The sequence below is a fragment of the Herpailurus yagouaroundi genome, unplaced genomic scaffold (assembly GCF_014898765.1).
Source record: "Herpailurus yagouaroundi ecotype Mexico unplaced genomic scaffold, PumYag 67080, whole genome shotgun sequence".
NCBI classification, from domain to species: domain Eukaryota; kingdom Metazoa; phylum Chordata; class Mammalia; order Carnivora; family Felidae; genus Herpailurus; species Herpailurus yagouaroundi.
Window position 1 is genome coordinate 349313 of NW_024419932.1, and position 18346 is coordinate 367658.

At 39.3% G+C, this 18346-nt stretch overlaps 1 protein-coding gene and 1 non-coding gene across 5 annotated transcripts; both read left to right on the forward strand.

Moving 5' to 3' along the window:
- Nucleotides 1–771: 771 nt before the first annotated feature.
- Nucleotides 772–3812, forward strand: TCEAL5 (transcription elongation factor A like 5). Of its 4 annotated transcripts, none has more exons than XM_040466977.1 (3): nt 772–890; nt 2192–2273; nt 2912–3812. In XM_040466977.1, exon 3 carries the CDS (start codon nt 2939–2941, stop codon nt 3557–3559), a length of 621 nt encoding a protein of 206 aa, XP_040322911.1. In that variant the 5' UTR covers nt 772–890; nt 2192–2273; nt 2912–2938; the 3' UTR covers nt 3560–3812. The 4 variants fall into 4 exon arrangements, with proteins under 4 accessions (XP_040322911.1, XP_040322910.1, XP_040322912.1 ...); XM_040466976.1 differs by having other exon boundaries at nt 2192–2259; XM_040466978.1 differs by lacking the exon at nt 2192–2273 and having other exon boundaries at nt 781–890.
- A 2308-nt stretch (nt 3813–6120) lies between these two features.
- Nucleotides 6121–6384, forward strand: LOC121024759 (small Cajal body-specific RNA 2). The gene has a single exon (XR_005787809.1).
- Nucleotides 6385–18346: the final 11962 nt, after the last annotated feature.

Here is an 18346-nt window from a genome sequence, read left to right on the forward strand (position 1 = left end):
TGTCTGCCATCAGATTTCAGCAAGTCTACTTAAAACTCAGTGATTGTTTAGGCACAATAAATACATGTATTTTTAATAGAACATGGAAGAACTACCTATTTATGAAAATTACAAAAAAATATTTTGTGTATAGCCAGTTCAAGCCATTTTCCATACAGTAAAAATTAATGCAATGAACTTAATTTTGGAAACTTGTTGGGTTTTTTTCTATCCTAAACACATTCTTTGCCCCCAAATGAAAATAGCTTAATTTAATTTTTGTTTATAAGAATAACCCATGCTGAGGGAAGCAAATTAAATAAAACTGAAAAAAAATATTTAGAAGAAAATAAAATCCCCACTTCAACTATCTGCTTCCCTACCTGGCAATCCACCATGTACCTGCTATGTGAAGATCTGGAGGAGAGGAGAAACGAAAATCAGTGGCTAAATTGAGTAGATTGACGGGATGGGGTAGGTGCTCTGAGATCAAAGGAGAGAAAGAAAAAACAATCCTCAGAAATGTACCAGTGGCCAATTGCCCTAGGAGAAAATGTAGCTCTTCCCTGATAAAACAGAACAAACACATACCACAGGGAGAAGGGGCCACATTTGATCTTTGGGATTAGCAAAGACCAAAATGGGTGACAGGGGCTCAAACGGTGAGAGGAGGGGACTTAAGCAGAGCGAGGCGGAAGGGGGCTAGTGAAGGGAAGAAGTGGGCTGGCTCCTGACGCACTTTCTGCTGGTGGGAGGGGAACTAGGGACCCGAGCCCACTGGTGACGTTTCCTTCACGTGATCAGAGGCCTACGTGTGCAGAAGTCCCTCTCCTCCAGGTACCAGCTCCCTATTTCCGTGGAGAAAGATTTCAGACTGAGGGACAGAGGGCAGCTGCCCTATAGCCCTGCAGGTCGGTACAACCAGAGGAGAAGTTGCGGGGGGCGCCGGGGGGGGGCGGTGGTGCACTGGGGTATGGATGGTAACTGATAGAGGCTACAGAGGATCCTGTCTGCTTTCCAGATGCCACCCCCTCCCACCACCATTCATTTTGGCGCAGGAAATTGTATGAGTGTAGAGGGAGAGGTCTGGGTACCAGCTCTTATTTCCCCGGATAAATGTGGGCTTATGGCAAAAAGAAATGTGAGGAGACGGAGGCATCTCTCTGGAAGGGCTACAAATCCACAGGCACCTGCGGACCCCTGGGGTGGGGGGTGGCAAAGGGCAAAGACCCGAGCGGGTCCAGGACTGGATTCTCTCTATCCCTTCCTTTCCCAATGGGTGTGTATTTGGTACAAGAAATCCAGGGCTTGGCGGGAGGAGGTGGAGAGGGACAAGGGGTTGAGAATGGGTACCAACTGGGATCTCCTAGGAGGCAGGTTATCCAGAGACGTCTGGCGGAGAGGGCTGGGGGAGGGGGATGACGATGAGGAGGAAATAGCCTGATCTATGCCGGGCAGCTGGAGGATGGCACAGCCTGTGAGCCAAAGGTGGGGAGGGTCTGTGTTCTCTGCATCTCTTCTCCAACTTCCGTCCATTTTGTAGCGGAAAATGATGGCCTGCAGGTAGCGGGGGAGGGGGGGAGGAGGTGCTGCAAAGAAGGGAGACAGGTTCAGTCTGGAGACTGGAGCTCCCTGTTGGGGAGGAGTGGCTTCTAAACTAAAGAACACTAACAGGAGATAAGATGAGCCAAATCTACTGAATTTGGAAATAATTTGTCTCTTGCATTGTAGGAAAACGTGGTATTCTGTGTATGTAGAGAGGCAAGGGGTGTCAGGAGTGCTCTGGACGTTTCAGTCCTGCCTCCTGACTCTATCTTCATCATTTTCAGAAACGTGATGGACTTTGTGCTATGTGGGCACCCTGGAGTGGGGGGTTGGGAAGGCAGATACCTGAGCCCAGCAGGATCTGCCTTCTGAACATCACTGTCCTGAACCTCACTCATGTTAGTGCAAAAACAAATGAGATATAAATTTGGGAGGAAGATTCAGAAACATAGTAACTCTTTGGAAATAATTGTTCTCTGCCATTGCCCAGTGGTAGAAAATGGAGGTATTAGGGAGGGGCTGTAAAGGGGGATCTGGGAAGCAAGGAAAAGGATTGGGGGGTGGCATGAGTTGGGAAAGTGTTGACAACTATAGTGTGAAAAGAAACAGCGTTCCAGTTGCCAGTCATTCACTTCTCATTTACCATCTGTCTCTTGTCTCTTTATAGGTCTTCAGGTCGGTAGTTGTAGGCACCAACCCAAACAAGAAAAGGAAAGACCTGCAGTATCAGTGCAGATCAGTGGGAGAAGGTAACTGTCCCAGGACCCCTGGGAGTAGCAGTGACTTAAGCTTGAGCAGAGGTTGGGGAGGACAACCTTCCTCCAAGCCACCCTACTGCAGTCTCAGAATACATGGCCTATGTCAGGACCCTAAGGGAAGGAACATGGTGCTTTATGGCTGGTGAGGACCAAGGGAAGAACAAAGAAGTGAGAGACGAGAGACATGGCATCTGTGAAGCCCCTTGAAGATATTAGAATAGCTCTGAAATCTGAGAACTGGCCATTATCTGTTATATCTGCAGTTCTAAAAGTCTTACAACTGCAGGCAAGGAAAAAAAGAAACTGGCCAGGATTCCTGCAGGTCAGTGTGAGTTGGGGCTACCCATTTAAAATTGTCCTGGGCATTGCTAAGGCCAGAGCAAAGTTGAGGGACAAATCTGCTCTTATACAGTTCTCAGCACACCCCACTTAAATGTAGAGAGAAGCACCTGTGAAAGTTTCTGTAAGGCTGGCTCATGTAAACATGTGGAAGCGGGGAGGAAAGGGAAAAAATGTATAGGTAAGAGTGCACCTGTAATTTGGGTAGGGTAAGGAAAACTCTAAATCATAAAAGCAAATATGTTTAGGACCTATATTATACAACCTAAGTTCTCCTTTTTGTCTCCTAGGACAGGCAAAGGAGGGAGAATCTTAACATGGAAAAGGTCTACAAAGAAAATGAACGAAAGCCAGAAAATGAAGGAAACTTCAAAAATGAGGGAAAGCCAGAAGACGAAGTAGATACAGAAGATGAAGGAAAATCAGATGAGGAAGAAAAGCTGGAAGTGAAGGGAAAGCCAGGGCATGAGGGAAAGCTCCAGAATGAGGGACAGCCAGATGATGAGGGACAACCAGAAGACGAGAAAAAGCAAGAAAAGCAGGGCAAGTCTGAAAATGAGGGAAAACCACACAGTGAGGGCAAGCCAGAATCCCTGGCAAAGGCTGAGAGTGAGTCGCGGGCTGCCGAAAAGCGCCCAGCTGAAGATTATGTGCCTAGGAAAGCAAAAAGAAAAACGGACAGGGGGACAGACGATTCCCCCAAGGACTATCAGGAGGACTTACAGGAAAGGCACTTGGGCAGTGAGGAGATGATGAGAGAATGTGGAGATGTGTCAAGGGCTCAGGAAGAGCTAAGGAAAAAACAGAAAATGGGTGGTTTTCATTGGATGCAAAGAGATGTACAGGATCCCTTTGCCCCAAGGGGGCAACGGGGTGTCAGAGGAATGAGGGGTGGAGGTAGGGGTCAGAAGGACTTAGAAGATGTCCCATATGTTTAATGCCTTTGGCCTTCAATTCTGATTTCTCTAGTGAGAATATTGCTGACCCTGCTTTCCCTGGTAGGCATTTGCCGGGCTATGTGCTTTAACCTTATGCTGATACTTTGCTTTAGGTGTCACTCTCGGTTACCAGCAGCCTTCACCCAACTGCAGCACTCTGTCTTTAAGTAGGGAACTTTCACCCATGTGCATGGTAAATATGTTCATGGTACATTGTAAAATAATAATAAAAAAAAAAGTTTTCAGAACCGCATATACAGCATCAGCCCATTTTTGAAAAAAAAAATAGTTACATAATACATCCATGAGTAGGGAAAACTATGAGTGTATCAAAAGAGAAATGGTAGCTTTCTCTGTGTAGTGGCAATGGAAGAGATTATCTTCTCTCATCTGCTTTTTTCCTGAAAAAAAAAATAGATTACTTTTACTATAAAATAAATAATAAAAGATGTAAAAATGGGAAAACACATACAAAGAAATCAAAATAACAGTTCAGTGAGTTTATGAGCGCAGTGGAGACACTTAAAATTACTTTGGCAGGATGTGAATGATGTGTTAAATTCACATTCCCTCTGGGACTCAAAAATGGAGGAATTAACCTGAGAGTTATTACAGATCCATTTCTGTAACAGTCTCATCATCTGTGAAATGGGGATAAAACTTCTCTTCCAGGGCTGTGGAGAAGATCAGATGAGGTACTGAGTATGTGAGCTGTATTGAGTTGACTCCTACCCTCTGACCTGCAGTAACAGAAACAGAACTCTGTTTGGGGGAGGGCTGAAGGAAGTCTCACTTGTGTTCAGGAATAAGTCCTGGAAGCTAAGAGGTGGGTGCCACTTTACCTTGAGTAATACTATGTTTGATGTGCACTGTGCTTCTTCTCATGGGTCCTGCACTCCCCTAAGGGCCTCACTGCTGCTAGTGGGTTGGAATCCTCAAGGTAACAAAACCTTTTTGATTTCCAGAGAGTCTCTGCTGAGTTGAATCCTCACTATGTTCCCTGCTAAACTGTGGAGAAAGTCCCTCTTTCCATGTTATACTGTAGTTTTAACACTGACAAGAAATGTGGGAAAATGCTTTGTAAATTTTTAATTAATATACTTTTCAGACATTATAATTACCCCATTAGACTTGCCCTTTTCAAAACAAAGAATTCATCTTACTGATTTTGGTACCCACAACATATAATAGAAGTTTTTTTTAAAAAAAAGCCAGTACATTATCAAGTCAGAATGCCTCAATTCTTGCTCCAGTTCTGTCTCTGATTGAATATGTAAGCCTGAGCACATAATTTCATTTTTTAGCAACTGAAACTTAACACTCCAAAAGGAACACAGCAGTACAGGGATTATATCACAATTCATTGGTAAATGATTTTAACATTGGATACAGTAGTAGTCTCAAATTTTGCTAGGTGCCAGCAGACTACCTGCATTAAAATCATCTAGCTACCTTGTCAAAAATTCACAATCCTGGCACATCCAATATAGAAGAATCACTTTTGGCTTGTCCTCACAATGTCGGTGTGTGTGTCTTTTGTTCTTAGCTCATTTTTATCAAATGGATACCTGTAAATTTTTTTAATCCAATAGTGCAAAAAATTTATTATTAAAAATCTCAGTCTGCCTTGACATTCCACATTCTCATCCTCCAAAGGCAACTACCATAAACGTTTTTGGTTTCTTCTAGTATTTATCTCCATACTTCTGAATAATATACTTACGCTGCAATTTCTTTTTTTATAAACAGTTGCATTGAAATGTAATTCACATACCACAACATTCACCCTTAATTTTAAAGTGTACAATTTATTGGTTTTTAGTATATTAGCAGAGTTCTGAAACCATCACCACTATTAGTTCCAGGATATTTTCATCACCCTGAAAAGAACTTTATACACATTAGCATATAATGGTGTTCCCATTCTCTTCTCCCCCAGCTCCTGGCAAACAATGATCTACTTTGTCTCTACAGATTTGCATATTCTAGACATCTCATATCTATGGAATCATACAATATATGACTCCTTTCAAGTAGCATGAAGTTTTTAAGTTTCATCCATATAGTAGCATGTATCAGTACTAAAAATTCATGTACATGGGATTTTTTGCCTTTTAAAATAAACTTCATTGAGAAGACAAAATATGATATTTACAAGTACAGAAATTATGGTTCTGTCTTAGCTTATTATGTAGATAACCTCAGTGCATGCTAATGATTATGTCCAAAGTTGCATTAACTTCATTTAAATGCTTTGATTCCTTTTATGAAGAGGTACTCTAAATTTAATGTACTTGTTTCTTGTCTGTTTTAAAGTAAACACAGGTGTGTAGTATGTGATACACTACTTATTCATTTCTGCTGAAAGAACCAAAAATGTTTTTCCATTCTTTTTTTACTTGAAATCTTTCAATTTATTGAAATATAATTTACATGCATTGCTATATGTTTAAGATGTACAGCATGTGGATTGATTTACATATTCATAAATTACCACAATAATTAGTTGTATACCCATCATCTCATATAGATATGATAAAAAACAAAACAAAACAAAACAAAACACCCGTTGGGAGAGGGGCCTGGAGCAGCACCACCTGTGTGGTGCAATGGTGTTGCGTGGAAGTTTCATGTAGGCTGAGTTTTGAGTGGATGCACGACTGTATGAGTGTACGAGTGGGCCATGCAAGGTGAGTGTGTGCCCCATCCCTGAGCCCTTGCCCTCCCCCACACTTTGATAGTATTTGATCAAGGTGTGACCCTACCCCTGAGGAGCTGACCTGAGATGAAAAGCTTCCCTCCCAAGAAGTCCCCTCCTCTGTGCAGGGATCTCCCTCCTCAAAAAAGGAAATAAAAAGAAAAGAAATGAAAAAGAAAAAAAATATGGTGATGAGAACTATTAGGATTTACTTTCAACAACTTTCATATATATTATACAGTAATGTCAACTTTTTGCATTTAAATATGTGTTTTATTTCCTTGAGTATATACCTAGGAGTGGAATTGCTATGCTATGTGGTAATTCTATGTACAACTTTTTGAGGAACTGCCAAACTGTTTCCTAAAGCAACTGTGGCATTTGACAGTCCCATCCAGATCCTGTGTTCAAGTGTTCCAACTTCTCTGCATCCTTGCTAACACTTGTCATTGCCTGCATTTTTTATTTTGGCCATCTTAGTATAAAGTGGAATCCATTGTGGTCTTGATTTGCATTTTCCTAATGGCTAATGATGTTGAGCATATTTTCATGTGTGTATTGTTCATTTGTATATCCTCTTTGGAGAAATGTCTATTTAAATCCTTTACCCATTTTAAAATTGGGTTGGTTGCCTTTTTATTGTCAAGTTTTGAGTTCTTTCTTGATCTTGGCTACAATTCTCTTATCAGATATATGACTTGTAACAGCTATTTTCTAACTTATTAACTTAGTCATTATCCACTGGCTTTCTGATACCATAATTGAGTAGTTCTCTCTTCTCATCACAATCTCCATATCTATTGCCTATCTCCTAATATAGCTTTATCACATCTAATGTGTATTGTAACAAGCCTTTAGTGATTCTGTTGTTTAACTCTGAGGACCATTTGTTCATTTGTCAGGTTAAGCTAAGCTTATTCTAGGGTAGCTACCAACCCCAAAACATCAGTGGCCTACCACAACAAAGGTTTATTTTTGAAACTTCATGAGGATTGGGTATGGACAGGTTCTGCTCCCTCTAGTTTCCCAGAGATCCAGACTAATCATGATACCACTGCAACAGAGGAAAGCATACATGGAGATCTCACACTCATTTTTCCACACCGTGGTCTAGAAGTGATATAAATCACTGCTGTTCACAGCCCATTTTTTTTCATATTTCTAACTCTTCAATTCTGGCAAACAATTCTGAGAAAGGTGTTATTATGCCTTCCATATAGGTGACTTAATTGAGGCTCATAGAGTGTAAGTGATTTATGCAAAGTCACATACTGGTAAGGGGAAGGGCCAATATTGGAACTTGGGTTTACTTGGCTCTAAGGCGATGATGCTTAACTAGTTTGCTTTCTTAAATACAAGGATTTGAATTTTATTTTCACCCTATTGACCAACCAATCCTTTAAGATGTCAGAATAGTGGTAATGTTTTTTTCAGATGACAGATCTAAAGAGCAAGGCTCACAATGGCATTGCTTCCTCCACTATTAATGCCTTTAAAAGACATTTAATGCCAATTCACGGCTCGATTGCCTTAGCCTCCAAGTCATGGGCTCTTCCTATAGTACATGTAGGTATTCAGACAGGTGGTAACACCTGTTTTCTCCTGAGTTGGAAGATCACATTCTTTCTTAAGCTCCCTTTGCCTGGAATCTCTTATACATTTGGGCCTGGGATGACTCAAACATTAGAAGTACTGCACTAGGCAGATACAGAACTGATGTCACTACAAAACCACCAAAACAGGCCCAGGCACAATCAAGGCCTTTCTGGGAGTCGGAGCAAGGTTGGCTGGAGTAATTGTCCTAACTTCATCCCCATGCCTATTATTGTTCTGGGGGATATTTCAATAGACTCTGAAAGAAGGGTTCAACATGTCTACTTCAAAACTCAAATTATCTGTTCAAATCCAGGTTTTAACTGGCTCTTAAAGGGAGCAATGCTTTAAAGTTTTATGGTAAGGAGTTTAATTTCCATCCCTACAAAATTCTCCTTCATACTTCAAAAGTGAAAAGGACAGAGAAAACAAACAAACAATAAAGCTTTATGACTAACAATGAAGAGTTTCTGTCATTGGAGACTATGGAACCTATTACCTGTTCCTTTTAGCCAACAAAGAATGACCTATGTTGCTAAGGATAGTCATATAAGAGATAGCTACTTTGCTTCTACCTCACAATCTTCCCAACCCATAAATACTTTTGGGATAAGAAAATAAATGTTCCTGAGAATAGATATCAACTCCCTGTCCACTGCAAGCCACTAGAGCAAAAGAGTTTGTACTTCTTATGGGAACCAAAAGGAACCTTAAATCAAGTGTTATTTAATTTGTAAAATGAACAAGACAATTTTTGGTTTCTTCCCCAAATGGAGAGCTAAAAAGAATAGCACTCACACTACAACAGGAAATAAAGTTGTATAAATGGCAAAATAACAATTTTTCTTAAAACTCTCAGAGAACTGAGTTCACAGGGCAAACAATTATCACAAAATCTAGAGAGAGACTTGTGGAGGGAGAAATAGGACCTGAGTATCTGCTTATCTGGGATAGACACTACCAAACAGCATGTAGACCAGTAAGAAAATTTGGCTTGAAAATGCTAATGACTTTCTAAAGACTGAGTGAGGGCTAGCACGAGTGTGTGAAGTCCCCGAGGGCTGCAGATATAAAGGGCTTACATTCAGGTTTTATTCCAAAAACTTCAAGTGTTCCTAGGGACGATCAGGGAGAATCTGAGAAAGCTTGCTCCAAAGTGCCAGCTAAGAGACTGAGACAGCAGTCACTGATGAAATTCCAACCAGACTAAACTCCCCTGATAAACAAAAGACTTAATCATGCAGGAAGAAAGACAACAGAACCCAGATCTTGAAGACACAAGTAGAACCCCACAGCAGTTGAGGAAAGGAAACGGAAAAACAAAAAGCTCTATGAGGGGAGGGAGCAGGCATGTGTGCTAGGTTCAGCATTGTATCTGAAGGAGAGGCATGAATACATGCAAAGGTTACATCACTAAAACTCAGGTTCACAGTGCTTACCTAAGATGAAGACCTTATCAGAACATCAGAGAATGCCTGTCCCTCTCTCTGCAACACGCACTAACAACCACTGAGTAAAAATAACAGTGGAGGACAGCAAGAAACATTCTTTCTCAGAAGAGCAAAAGAAAACTGCAAAGCCAATTGGAAAGACTCAAAGCCAATGGGAAGAAAACATCAAACTAAGCCCAACTTCTAACTAGATTAAACTTCCATACTAAAAACTTAGCAGGAAGGACATGTTCATCTTCAGTCATAAACTCTATTTACCTCAGTAATTACTATCTTACCAAGTTTTCAGGTAATATTATGAGAAATACAAAGACAAGAAAAGAAAACATTCTGAAGAGACAAAACAATAATGAGAACCAGAATCAAATATGACATGGGTCTTGAAACTATCAGACAGGGAATTTAAAATAACTGTGGTTGGTGTTCCACTTCTGGCATGGTAATGTGAGGAACTCTGAGGATCCATTCCCCGGTAAAATTGCTGAAAGTTATTTTTTAATATAACCATTTGAATTCTTTCAAAATTATCATAAGGGTATACAGGAAATAGAAAAAAAAATGATACATTTCTTTAAAAAATCTAAAACAATAAGAACAATGAGAATCTGTGACATTTGAACCAAGACTTTCTCCATCCTTATACCTTCCCAGCTCAGCATAATGGAAATTATACTCCAAAAGGGTACAGCCAAGAGCACAGTTCCCTTCTCACCTCAGCTCACATCTGAAGGGTCATTTTATCTTTCTAGGAGAGAAGGAACTTCTTATACTGCTTTGAGTTAATCTGTTGCTCAGACTATAAGTTTTAGGTGAGTGTAGCCAAAAGGTGAGGGCTCCCTTCTGCCCAGGCCCAATTTATCAGAAAGAAGCTCTCCCTTCAGCACAGTGTGCTAAGAATACTGGGCCCCCAGTTCCCTGGGACAGGCAAGTCAAGAAGACTTGATGGTACTTAATCCCCATTCAAGTGCACAGGTACTAAAGCAGGAGCGTCACTCAAAGAGAATTGTGCCACTGTGCCCATCCCTAGCTCCAGAGCCTTGTATCAGAGGTTTGTTTTTTTGTTTGTTTGTTTTTTTTTTTTTTCTATTGGGAGAGGCAGGTTTTGAAGCGGAGAGCTCCAATCCCTTTCCAAAGCACTGTCACACAGTGTGGAGAGGTTGAAGTTTGAAAGCATGATAAGAAATGAAGATTGTGGTCAAATGCAATTAAGAGGAGGTCAGTAGATTAGAGATGTAACTTAACATTATGCCAGCTAGTTTATCAGAGGATTAGAAAAAGAGACAGATAAGTAGATTCTTATTGGGATCAAAACAAACATCAAACAATGACATCAAAAACTATGTCTGAAAAGGAGCCAAAATTTCATACCATAAATCTGTGAAGCAATTTATGGCTTAGAGCAGTTTCAAAAACAATATAGCAATAGGGCACCTGGGTTTCTCAGTTGGTTAAGCATCTGACTTTGGCTCAGGTCATGATCTCCAGGTTCATGAGTTTGAGCCCCACATTGGGCTCTCTGCTGTCAGCACAGAGCCTGCTTCAGATCCTCTGTCTCCCTCTCTCGGCCCCTCCCCTGCTCTCTCACTCAAAATAAATAAATAAATAAACATTAAAAAAATTAAAAACAGGGGTGCCTGGGTGGTTCAGTCAGTTAAGCATCTGACCTCAGCTCAGGTCATGATCTCATGGTTCATGAGTTCAAACCTCGCATTGGGTTCTGTGCTGACAGCTCGAAGCCTGGAGCTTGCTTCGGATTCTGTCTCTCTCTGTCTCTCTCTCTCTGTCTCTGCCCCTCCCCCACTTGCACTCTCTCTCAAAAATAAATGAAACATATTTTTTTTAATTAAAAACAAAAGAAAAAGAACAGAACAATCAGCCAGCTATTAGTGGAGCTTAACAGCTAAGTATTTTCAGGGAAAAAGACAGTGAAGAGAACTGACAAAACCATTGTCATACAACAGTGACTGTGGGCATACCCAATTCTGTGCCCTCTCAGGAACAACGAAAGGGTCTTTACATAGCTGGGAAGAAATGGACATGACTAAAATAGCCAGCCACTAAACAAACAAGCAAACAACAACAATAATAAGCCCCAGGAGAAAAACACAAGTACTCAGAGTTGCTAAAATGTATTACCTAAAAAATTGTAAGACATGCAGAGAACCAGGAAAGTATGCCCATGTATGGGGAGCAAAGCAGGCAATAGAAACTGCCTGCAAGAGTGACCAGATGTTAAATTTAACAAAAACTTCAAAGTAGCCACTATAAATATATTTCAAGAATGAAAAACCCTGTGATTAAAGAATAAAGGCAAGTATGATAACAATGTTAAATTAAGTAGAAAAAAATAAAAATGAGATATTATGAAAAGAAACAAGTGGAAATTCTGAAAAGTACAAAGAATGAAATAAAATATTCATGAGAGGAAACAAACAGTAGATTTGAGCTAGTAGAAGAAATAATTTGTAAATTCTAAGATTCATAGATTTTATGTAATCTAAAGAAGAGAGAAAAAAGAAAACTGAATAGTCTCAGGGAAATATAGAATAGCATTAATTGGACTAACATGTACATAATGGGAATACCAAAAGCAGAGGGAAAAGGAGGAGAAAAAATTCAAAGAAATAAGGTTTGAAAACTTCCCAGATTTAATGAAAAATATTCATCTACATATCCAGGAAGCTCAGTGGATTTCAAGTAGAATACATGCAAGAGATTGGCAAACAGACACAACATAGTAAAATACTAAAAGCCAAAAACAAGAAGAAAATATTGAAAAAACCAAGAGAAAAATAACTCCTAACTTATAAGAGAACCACAGTAAGATTAATAGCTAATTTATCATCAAAATAATGGATGCCAGAAGGAAGGAAGACAACATATTCAAACTGCTCACAGATACAACCTGTTAGCCAGGAATTCTGTGTTCATCAAAGTTAATTTTCAAAAATGATGGCAAAATAAAGAAATAGATAAAAAATGAAAGAATCTGTTGCTAGCATTCTCACCTTACAAATAATACTAAAGAAAGTTCTCTAGTTCTGAATGTGAATGCCCCCAGACAGTAATTTGAATCCATGGAAAATAAAAGCACACATACAGGTAATTATGTAATTCTAAAAGACAGTACAAGTGCATATTTTTCCCTTTCCTTCGCTTAACTGATTTTGAAAAGGAACTGTTTAAAACAGTACATTTATAATGTGTTGTTTGGGGCTATAACATATAGAGCTGAAATATATCTGCCAATAAGAGCACAAAGGATATGGGTGGGAGCAAAGCTGTATTAGGATAAGGACATGAATCCACAAGGTAACTAAAATACCTCTGAAGAAACGAAGAGAACCAGAAGTGATAAATAAGGAGACTAACATAATTCTACGGATATTACTTGCTATCCTTCTTCTCGCATCTTTCATAAAAGACATAAAGTTATGTAAAGTAATAATAAAAATGGATGGGCTTATAAGATTTTTTGATGTGATATGTATAACAATATTACCAAAATGAGTGGAAAAAGGGAATAGGACTGTATGGGAATGATGTTTCTATGTCTTACTGGAGTTTAGTTAGTATAAATATGAAATAGATCCTGGTAAGTTAAGATGTATGTGCCAAGTCCTAGGACAATCACAAAGGAAACACTTCTGAAAAATATAATGAAAATGTTATTAAAGAAACTAAAATTCTTTATTAAAATATATTCAGTTAATGTAAGGAAAAGGAAGGAAAGGAAGAATAGAGGAACAAAAAATACATGAGCCATATGACAGACTAAAAGTGAGTTGGCAGAGGGGCGCCTGGGTGGCACAGTCGGATAAGCGTCCAACTTCAGCCAGGTCACCATCTCGCGGTCTGTGAGTTCGAGCCCCGCATTGGGCTCTGGGCTGATGGCTCAGAGCCTGGAGCCTGCTTCCGATTCTGTGCCTCCCTCTCTCTCTGCCCCTCCCCCGTTCATGCTATGTCTCTCTCTGTCCCAAAAATAAATAAACGTTGAAAAAAAAAAAAACACACAGTAGAACAGATCAATGAATCTGGAATATCTTGTAGTACCAGAAAGCAAGGAAGCAGAAAAAGGATAATGGTATGCTAACCTGAAAGAGCCCCTATGGCCAAGGGTGGTATAATTTGGCGGGGAAAAAACCCAAAAACAATAATGATCATATTGAATTATAATGCCAAAGATTTAAAAATTCATGAGTCATAGTGATAGAAACAAAGATTTGTATCAATAAGTAAATCGGGGGAGGGGGAGGACAAATCTTTAATATAATAAATAATTTGGAAGTATTAAATGTAGAAGGAAATGAGTGATATAAAAATTTTACCATAAGAACATCATTGTAATAATTGCTGCAGGAAAAATCCACAGGATATTTTTCATAGTTTCAAATTATTTGACTCCTATTATTTATTAATTACTATGGTTATTTTCTTTTCATTTTTAAAATTTTTTTTAATGTTTATTTATTTTTTAAGAGACAGAAAGAGACAGAGCATGAGTGGGGGAGGGGCTCAGAGAGAGGGAGACACAGAATCCAAAGCAGGCTTCAGGCTCTGAACTGTCAGCACAGAGCTGGACATGGGGCCCCAACTCACAAACCATGAGATAATAACCTGAGCCAAAGTCAGACGCTTAACTGACTGAGCCACACAGGCACCCTACTATGGTTGTTTTCAAACACATATCTACAAATTCTTTGGTACTCCCCCATCCAGAGGGTAGAACTTAATTCCTCTCCTCTTTAATGTGAGCTAGACTTGGTAACTTGCTTCTAACAAATAGAGTAAAAAAAGAGAAAAACAGTAACTTTATAAGTGGAGAAACCCAGTAGACATCATCTTAACCAAGTGATGAAAATTAACTTCACCATTGATTGGTCATGTTGATATCATGTAAGCCTGATATTATGATGAAAATGGCATTTCACCTCTGTGATATTCTTCTTCCAAATCAGTAACTCTGGTGTAATTATGAGAAAAATATCAGACAAACCCAAATTGAGGAACATTCTACAAAATACCTCACTCTTCAAAAGTGTCAAGGTCATGAAAACCAAGGAAGACTGAGAAACTACAACAGAGCAGAGTAGACTAAAAAGATGTGTTAACTTTGTATCCTGGGTTGAATCTTGGAATAGAGAAAAGTTATTTGTAGAAAACCTGGAGAAATGTGAATAAAGTCTGTAATTTAGTTAACAGTGGGGCACAAAAGTTAATGTCTTTATTTTTATAAATGTAACATAATTATTAGACAAAGCTGGACATAGGGTATATGGGAACTCTTTGTACTATCCTTAAAAGTCTTCATTAGAACTAAAATAATTTCAGAACAAAAACTTAAAAAAAATACACCAGGCTGAGTTTCAAGAACCCATATAATAAAACTCTCTTAATGAATGAAACTGACTAAATAGCTGAGAAAACAAACTGAAATGTCATTACATGGACTCATTATTCAGTGAGAAAGGGAGAATTTGACAGACTACAGTTGACAGCAATTACTTGAAAAAATAAAACCATTCCATGTTATGCCAGAAAATTTGAACTACTTAATAAACTAGTTATGCATACATATATCTATTTATCATGTGTATGTGCATGAAAGAGTATTTTCTAAATACTGTTATGCCACTTCCTTCACTCAAAAATATAATTTTAATTTATTTTAACATTTATTTAGTTTTGAGAGACAGAGAGAGATACAGCATGAGCAGGGGAGGGGCAGAGAGAGACACAGAATCTGAAGCAGACTCCAGGATCTGAGCTGTCAGCACAGAGCCCGATGTGGGACTCAAACCCACAAACTGTGAGAACATGACCTGCGCTGAAGTCAGACACTCAACTGACTGACCCACCCAGGGGCCCCCCAAAATGTTATTTTAATATAATTCAATGTCACTTATATGTACATTTTTCATTCCTTTTTATATCTACACAATTTCTACAGTATGGATAATTTATTTAACCATTCCCATATTGATTTAAATTATTTCCACCAACTTAATTGTTTCTATCAACATTGGAGTGGTTACAAAGTTGAGCCAGATAAAGTTTTTGTCCTTATGGCACTTTTAGGTAAGGGAGGGATACAAAGTAGAAAGCCAACAAAACAGGGTGAAAGTGTTAGGATGGGAAAATACAGCATCTAAAGAATAATGTAGAACAGGTAATGTAGGCAGAATCAAGAGGCCAGCAGAGACTTTCTTTTTATTATAAATTTAATTTTTAAAAGCACCAAGCCTGTTAGCAAGGGCACTTTCTCTCAAACAACTCAGCTTCTGCCACAGGAAAAGGTTGCCTGGCCCAAGCTGTAGTACAGCTGATGTGTGCCTACCCTGAACCCAATAAGAGGCTCTACATAGATGTGGATCTCAAGGTTTAATTAAGCAAGGCAATCTAAAGAATCTACCTGAGGTGGATCTTGAGCATACTGTCATATTAAAAGTCTAAGCAGACCAACTCAAGGATTCCTATTAACTGTGGCCAACACGGATACCATGGGAACATTTGAAATGGCAGTGGTTATGACACAGCATTTCAGGTTCACAACAATTCATAAGCATTATGCCCTGATAACCAGAAACTCTTTGCCACAATAATCCACAATGTGTGCAGCATTTAGCTGTGAGTTCAGGAAGCAGGCAGAATTATCTGGCAGAGATGAAAAGTTGTGCTTCAAGATAGGTTCATTTCCTTGAACATGGCCAATGGCTATTCTGAGTAGTTTGTGAAACTTTTGAAACATATCCATGCCAAATTTCCAAATGTCAGGGAATATAGTATGGAGGGATGGTAGAAGGGTTTACTTTCTGAAACAGATACAGTCTAATTGGAAATCATGTTTTCTGTGTTTCACTTAACAGAACATGAGTGGGCTACTCTCAGTAGAACAAAGACCCAATGTATTATGTCTGCTTGTGCTCTGAAGGGGTGAATCATCTCATATGGTGGCCACTTGAATCTACATTATGCAGCCAAATCTTTGGATGTAGAGCAGATTTTGCCATGCTGGGAAGGATGCTTTCAATCCATACAGAGTGTGCTAGAGAAGTGAAGGAGAGGAATAGCTGTCTCAAGCTCTTCTATGGGATGAGCTTTGAAACAACAATGAAAAAGAAACATGCAGGAGGAGTTCCTGAATATAGAGATTCAGAACAAAAAACTATGGAAGTGACTTCTAAAGGGAACACAGAGGGGCACCTGGGTGGCTCAGACAGTTAAGCATCCAACTCTTGATTTTGGCTCAGGTCATGATCCCATGGTTCAGATCCAGCCATGCATTGGGCTCTGCACTGACAGCCTGACAGTGAGGAGCCCGCTTGGGAGTCTCTCTCTCTCTCTCTCTCTCTCTCTCTCCCTCTGTCTCTCTTCCCCCCCCCCACCCCCACTAATGCTCTCTCTCTCTCTCAAATAAACATTAAAAACATAAATAAAGGGAACACAGAAAACAATATTCTGGATATCACAGTCTTGTACAAGAGCTCCAGGTTGGTAAAATGCTACCTTCCTTTCTTCTGCCCTCACACCATTTGGAGGACTTTGGGCTTTGGAGCCATCCCTAGTGTCCTCTTGGTACATGAAAACAGGACATTGATTAGGTCAGAAGCTCAGGGTATCTACTTTCTAGAACTCACATCTTTATTGTTAAATTAATATGTGCACATTTTTCATTCCTTTTTAAAAATAGTTTTCACTTTAATATAATGCTGTTATCTTCAAGTATCTACTTATATTTATTTTTCTATTTCAAATTTTTATTTAGATTCTAGTTATTTAACATATAGTGTAATATTGGTTTCAAAAATCTACTTATATCTAAAAGCTACTGTGATTAATTTAATTTTGAAGGTAGCTACGTGTTATATTGATGCACTGAAATTGCTCAGGGATAAGAGTAAAGGTAAACACCTGTATGATCTTCCTGTCAGTGTACACCAGTGAGTGTCTGATCTCTCTCGTCAGTATTTAGGAAAACAGGGTCAATATTTTCTATCGATATTTCCTTAAAAATGGTGTCAAAGTTGCTGAGACTACATGTAAGGAGAATAAGCAGAGGAGGAGACAATGAAACTTCTGCTCCATTTTTTTGTGCAGACAGAAAGAAGGTTCATCTGTGAGTCAATCTGCAAACAGCTCCTTCTGAAACTCTGAGTTTTTTGGGAGATGCACCGTTGAAAATTATAAGAGCCACTCAAGCAGCATGTAACCTGAAGCCTGACACTCCCCCCCACTCCCCATCTTCAACCTACATCTGACGATCTGCCTGATTAGATATGCCTTCCCTCCAAATACACAGAAAAGTGCAAAGGTACAAGGCAACTTTCACTAAGGGCAATATAAGAGGTACAAACCCTGTATGTAGAATAGAGAGGGAAGGGAGAGATCACTTCCAGTTGTGGTGGCTTTAGAGGCTGGGTGATGAAGTCTGGGCTCCTAAGAATGAGCAGGACCAGGATTTAGGAGGAAGTAGAGGGCAATCAGGAGGAAGAAAATGGCATGTTGGTGACAAAGACAGAAGAAGGCATACTTGGGGCACAGTGAATGAGAGTTCCTTTTGATGCAGTAGAGAAGTGTATGACAAGGCTGTGAACATGGGTCCTGAGAATCAATTCTGATCAATGTTGAATGTCAGGATGAGGAAAGTAGGATTTATTTCTCTGATGGTGGGGTTGCCATCCAGGACTTTCGAGCAGGAGAATAACAAGCTAAAAATAAGGAAGAGTAAAGTTGAATTTGATGATAATGTGCTAGGTAAATTGGAAAGGGAGAAGGAGGCACTGAAAGCAGATAGGTCAGAGAAGGAGTTCCCTTAACAGTCAGGCGTGAGGCAATAATGTCCTAAACCTATACACAAATGTTTATAGGAACTCCCTTCATAATTAGTCAAAACTAGGAACAACTTAAATGTTCTGCAGGTAAATGGACAAATAAACTGTTACATCCATATAACAGAAAGTTACTCAGCAAAAAGAAAAGAATGAACTATCAGTGCTACATGAAATAGCTTAAATGACTTTCCAGGTCATTTTGCTGAGTAAAAGA

Bases quoted from the DNA above. Each gene is read 5' to 3' on its own strand.
- TCEAL5 (XM_040466977.1), top strand. From the start codon at position 2,939: ATGGAAAAGGTCTACAAAGAAAATGAACGAAAGCCAGAAAATGAAGGA.